This window comes from Syzygium oleosum, unplaced genomic scaffold (assembly GCF_021117445.2).
Source record: "Syzygium oleosum isolate NSW1041296 unplaced genomic scaffold, Sole_v2.1 Sole_v2.06, whole genome shotgun sequence".
Taxonomy (NCBI): Eukaryota; Viridiplantae; Streptophyta; class Magnoliopsida; order Myrtales; family Myrtaceae; genus Syzygium; species Syzygium oleosum.
The window spans coordinates 12,684,624-12,690,793 of record NW_026607490.1 but is presented as its reverse complement, the minus strand read 5'-3'; the positions used below and the strand labels follow the sequence as shown (position 1 = coordinate 12,690,793).

Sequence of the window (6,170 nt, the reverse complement as noted above, 5' to 3'; positions counted from 1 at the left end):
TAGACTTAAGACTAAATTCGAAAATCTTCAAAAGGTTTAGAATTAAATCGGCAAATTGTCAAAATGTTTATGACTAAATTGGCATAATTAAAATGTTTAAGATTGAATTGGCCTGCCGTACAATAGGTTTAGGACTTTTCGGACGATTATCCCCAAAACTTCTGCATCCAAAAGAGAGAAAAAGGTGTCGAACTCTAGGGACTTACCGCGTGATTGGAACACGACGAAACGAAGGCATGCGACTCCCGAAATCGCAATCAACACAGAGCTTATGATTGGAGACCGACGGTACCCGCCATCGCCGACCCACCTACCCTGTTGACTTGAGTCCACCTCTGGTCTGCATCGACAGTGTTTTTGATCGTTTCTGACTACGACCCTATCGCATCGCGCGACCCGAACTCCCTAATTGGACGCAACGACCTTCGAGCTAGATAAAAAAAAAACCACTATCGGGTACTATGTCCAGCACTAAACAGCAAGTTTCATGTGATCAGTCTTATTATTGACCACACAACGAGTCCATCGAACGTGGTTATAGTGTTAGAATAAAGTATGCAGAGATTATTAGAGTCAAGAGTCAGCCAAAGCATAGAAAATGCAGGGTAACAATCTTAGGAAACCAACAATACGACGCGCAAAAATTGAAGTAGACGAAGACCCACCTAATCTTTAATAATGCCACAGCAGGATATTCCACTCACGCTGCTCCCTCCCTCTTCGTCACTGTTGTCCGACACGGTTTTAGGCTTTTGGATTTCTTTGGGTCACTGTTCTTCTTTTGGTCGTCACCCTTACCTGCACCATTCTTTCCTTCACTTGACTTGTGGGCAAGGAGTTCTTGGAGTGAGTCAACCAAACCCAAACCCAAAACCAAACCCATACCCAAACCCCACGTTTGTAACCCATCCTCAAAACGATCTGTTGATTGGCAGCAACATGGGCTGTTCTTGCGATTGAGGGCAAAAACGGTTGTCGTTTGAGGCGGAACGTGGAACCGATGTTGTGGGTATTGATTCCGACCCGAACCGGCAGGTTGGTCCTGAGTTCTTTAGATGATTGGTGAATTCACAGTTTCTCTCCCTAGGACCAGATAGACCGCGCAGATTCCTAGGCCGAACCGGCCTGGTTGCGTACCCCTGCTCACGATTACCTGATTCTAGTGAACAGCGCAGGTGATCGGCAAAAGGTAGCAGCATCATGCCGTTCATGCAAGTCACCATCTTACGATAAGTTTAGAAAGGGAAAAGGAAATTGAGTTGCACAAGAACTCTGCCCAACATGTTAGATAAAGAATGGAAGCTTTACAGAAAGGTGGTGTTACATGGCCCCAAGAAGTTGTGATTCAGACGATCACGTTTCTTTGGAGGGGAAGGAATATGACACTAATCACATGACCATCTATGTTACAATGCTTGTTGACCAATTACACTTGGCTTTATAATAAATTAGATGGTAACAGAAATTACCGATGCCTACATTCTGTTAAGAGTATCAGACTAAAAAGGATGGAGGTCCCAATCTTATTTGCTCTCGAGCTGTACAGCCACTTGCCCCGATTGTCCAGTAAAAGGATACGTACCCGTGGCACACCATGAGGTTCATGTCAACCAGCAGGGTGTAAATCGACGGGCTCTACGAATCGCGATCTCCTTCTCCTTTTGCTGTCGGGAGTGCACCTCACACCGCCTGCTTTCGCGACCTTAATAGGGAACTTAGAATGAGGTTGTGACGATAATGCCCTTGACCTGGGCTTCGAAAGAGAATTGGCGGGAGACTTCTCCCTCTCTCTGATCGGTTCGTTCCCACCACCTTTTCGAGCGTGTTTTATGGGAGATCTCATCCTCTTCTTGATATGTATTCCCCTCTCTCTTGTATTATTGCCAATTAGACGAACGTGGAAAGGATTCACAGCAGTGTAACAGAAAGATTCACGGATGTCACTCCGCTCCAAATCAACATCTCCATTGTTCACCTGAAGTAAATAATAAGCATGTGATGAAGCTTGAGATCTAAGCAATCTTCAAAGTCATCTGAGTGAGTGTGATTTTACATTATTGACTAACATAAATTGGCTAGCAGACAGACAAGTGCCAACATAATAAAGAAATTAACATGATAAAGAAATTACCAATTGAAGAAGCGCAGAGAAGGTTCGAGCCACATCATGCTTCTCTTGGCCCTGCACGATATCAGCAAAGGACATGGCATTTCGTTGATCTGCTTCTACAGAAAGTTTGACGAGGATTTTTTCACTGTATTCGTGAATGTCAAATGGAAGGCGAGAATCCTGTCAGCAAATGAAATTTCTGAAAGTCAAAGAGCCAGGAAAACAGGACCATCGACTTGAGTAATAAGATTAAGCAAGAGTTGTTTATTTCATCCAAGTGAAAGGAGCTAGATATATTTACTTGCTCTTCCAAGTTGTCCTCAATTTTTTGTTTCCATGTAGAAACTCGTGCAGCCAATTCAGTCTGTTTCTCACTTTCAGCTATACTGGTAAGGAGAGCATCCTACAAGCAGAAAATGGATTAACAACACTGTATCAGATATGGCATAGAAAGCGATCTCTTCTTTCATTTTCTCACTTGACTATTATTGCATCACACGGCATAGGCAGAGATTGGAGTTGTAGGAAAAGCAAAAATTTTACATACAGCAAAATTTCACAATGGTAAGAAACAAGATAGAAGTATTCTCTCAAACTGAAAGGAAAATTCTAGGGTATATATGTAGTGGAGATTAAGATCTAACGAAATGTCAAACAATAACTCCAAAAAATAAAAAACTGAGAGACCGCATATATGCTACAAGAATCAGATGGAACATTCACAGATACAAAATTGATTCATATGCACAAAATTCCTCTTAAAAGTCTTACGGTAACTGCAAAGTCCAGCTGGTGGCATAAGAGGGAATAGCTTAATAGTAGTCCACTAAAAAGTGTACAGGTCACCAACACTCACGCAGATGGCGATGAAAAAGCTCCAATTACTTCCTATAAGTGCTGAATTGACAAGCCATATGTGCCACAGGCACTATAGTTTCAGCAGAAATAATACTTGCTAAGCGAGAGTGACAAAGGTAGACTTACTAGGTGAGAACGACAGAGGTCTTCTAAATTTGCATTAGACACCGCAACTTCATCTCCAAAAGCCTCATCGGTCTCCAGATGAACATAATCATCATGCTTAGCACAAAAGGTAGCACAAAAGGTTTAGGACTTTGCACCCATAAAACTTCACACTATGGACTATCACTAGTCGACCTACCTTATCAGGAAATGGTGCATCTTCATCCATTTCAGCCACATGCACATTCTCTGGCATGTCCACATCAACTTCATCAAAATCAGGAACTCCATCATCATGTCCCTGATCTTCGTTCATGTCATCAAAACTACCAAAAACATTTGAAGTTCCACAAATTCCATCTATCAGCGACTGTCTTAGCTGCAATGAAAACATACATAACATTCAGTGATCCAACCCAAAACTACAAGATGAGGATAAGGATACATTACCTTTTCAAACAATGGGGGGGATTGGGTCCCCTGCTGTCTTTCATGGGTGTTTTGATTTTCCCACATATAGGTGAATTCTGGACTAATAGTACCATGTCTTCTTGCAAGAGGAAATTCATCCACTAGAGAGATTTTCCTCGAAGAACTAATGTAAGGCTTTCTGCAGGCTTTTACTGATTAACGAAAAAGGAAAACAGAGCTGGAAAATTCAGCAACATGAGAAAATGAGGAAGTAATCAACCAAAAGATTTATGTTTTCAAGACCTCTTTTGAAAGGTTTCACTTTCAGATTCCCAGGTTCATGGGGATTTAGAGGCTTCCATGGGTCGTCATTGTCATCGTCGTCATCATTATCTTCACAACCTAAGTCTGCAGGTCCTGCATCATCATTATCCACGCCAAACTCATTTTGGGAGTTTATAAAGTCATCAGGAGCAAGAGGATCTAGCCCCACTTCACAAGTACTAACTCCGATTTTGCAACCAATAGGAGTAGATTGGTCCAAATTGTTCTGCCTCTTTCCAGCAGATGACCTATGTGCACCACCCCCAGAGCGGCCTGTTGGGGATTGAAAGCTCTTGCGAGTTGAGTTGATCTTGATTCCTTGGCTCTGCCCATTGCCAACAACATCTGCCTTTAGAAATGTATTGACCGTGACAGCATCACATGGATCTAAGAGGATAAAGTCCCGGAAAAGTTCACTACTGGCCAACTGCAAGGAAAATGGCCACAAGAAGGTGTCAAAGCATTTAACTTTTTAAGGCATCAATGCATTAGGAGATGTTGCCAACTTTTATACCAGATACGACTCCAATTCTCCAGCTGCATCAGAAGCATCTAAGCAATCACCTTCCAGTACAACTAGATTGGCAGGAGGCTTCACAAAGTAATTTGGTGGAGCATCTTTCTCTGATGAACTATCCAGGGAATTCTTCGGGTCCACTGCAGTGCAGAGGCTTTTAGCATGCGATGCAATATTGAATTAACCTCATCATGAAAGGGCAATGCAAAATAGGACCACCTGGCACATCATCTGAAATCCAAAAAGGGTCTTCATCTTCATCTGGAACCACACCTAAATCACTTTCTTCGGGCTGGACTAGTGTGCTTTCATCCTGATTTTGCTGCCTGCTCCAAACAAAACATGAAATCTAAGCCTATAGCTTCATCTTAGGAACTCCACGAGAATAACTCTTAAAACACAGGCTTCCAAGGTAAGCAGGCTCTTGAACATTTAACAATAAACTACAAAGTGCATTTCCTGATTAGGCATGTCTATGGCTGAGTTGCAATGTTATGCCCATAAAAGTAAGTCACATATGGAATATAATCATGTCCCCCTCCGCTACTTTTCTGCTGCACATCCAGATGGGTCAAAATGACCATTCCCTTTTCCACATCATCACCGAATTTCCTCCCGACAACCAATTCTTCGTCGACACTACTCTCGAAAAAAAAGGGAACTTTTCAATGCGACCCTAGAAGAAATATGAACTGCGCCTCCATTGCAGCTTTAAACAACGAAAGACTAACTCCAAGCCCGACACAATCACTTCGCGCAGAAAACATGGCTTGCCCATCAATTAGTCAATTCAACAAATAATTATGCAAAAACACACAGATTCGACGCTACAGATCATATCGCTAAAAAAGGGGAAAACTTAATTTTGTCTAAGAAAAAGAAAGACAGACCGCTGTTGAGAAATGAACTCCAAAGCGTGCAAAACCAACGAATACAGATATTCCACCTTCCGGCTGTACACCTGGGCCGAACCCTGAAGCAGCAAAGCAGCTGCATTCCCACAAAAAACCTCCCCAGTTAGCACCGCAAAAGCACAGAATTCGCAAGCTATCTAAACCCGGGTACAGGAAAGAAACAATGCAATCCAATATCTTAACCTTCAGCGAAATTCACGCGAATGCCGCCGTCCTCGTCGTCGGGTATCTCGCCGGCGCAGATCTTGGCCAAGTACTCTTCGAGCAGCCGGTCGAGATCTACGGCCCAGTTGGATTCCGGGTCGCGCTCCGCGTGGACTCTGTGGAAGCCCTCGGGGACGCCGCTGCCGGCGGCCGGATCGTCGTTGAGGCCGGTCATGCCGCGGCGGCGACGACGAGCGAGGAGGAGGGGAGGTTCATCCCGGCGGTCCCTCGGCTCAGCACAAACCCTAGAGCCGCCGCGAATGGAAGGAGAAACCGATCGATGGGAAAGGGGATTGGGGAAAAGCGAAGGTTTTTCAGAAATACAGAGCGCGAGGCAGCTCGAGGGCAAGAGCTCAGCCGGCGACCGGACCGGCGACGGCGAATGTGTCGCCGGCGCACGCACTGTCTTACCCACACAGGCACCGGGAACGAGGGAGGGAGAGAGAGAGAGTGTGTGTGTTCAAATTGTTTCGGAGAAGAAAATTTTCCCGCTTGAGCTTTTTGTTGGGTTCTGGTCTGATCAAATTGGGCTTTTCCTGGTTCGGCCCAAAAAACTGGGCCTTGCTAAGAAATCAGGTCTCTCTCTCTCTCTCTCTCTAAAAGATTAGGAAGAAGCCCAACTTAGGGATCCATGAAATCAAATTGAACATGATTGAGGTCAAGAACCAATGCTCAAAATTATGTATTATGTGCATTTGTTGATACTTAATGGAGTCGTCATTTCCAG

General features: G+C 44.0%; 1 protein-coding gene across 1 annotated transcript; it reads right to left on the bottom strand.

Moving 5' to 3' along the window:
* Positions 1 to 1,259: 1,259 nt before the first annotated feature.
* Positions 1,260 to 5,903, bottom strand: LOC115682827 (condensin-2 complex subunit H2). Its single transcript, XM_030607182.2, has 11 exons — positions 5,423 to 5,903; positions 5,216 to 5,315; positions 4,545 to 4,651; positions 4,323 to 4,465; positions 3,788 to 4,235; positions 3,524 to 3,696; positions 3,273 to 3,452; positions 3,095 to 3,190; positions 2,412 to 2,513; positions 2,132 to 2,290; positions 1,260 to 1,975 (listed from the first exon to the last, which is right to left on the bottom strand). The coding sequence occupies exons 1-11, from the start codon at positions 5,616 to 5,618 to the stop codon at positions 1,607 to 1,609; spliced, it is 2,073 nt and encodes a 690-aa protein (XP_030463042.2). The 5' UTR covers positions 5,619 to 5,903; the 3' UTR covers positions 1,260 to 1,606.
* Between the last annotated feature and the right edge of the window lie 267 nt (positions 5,904 to 6,170).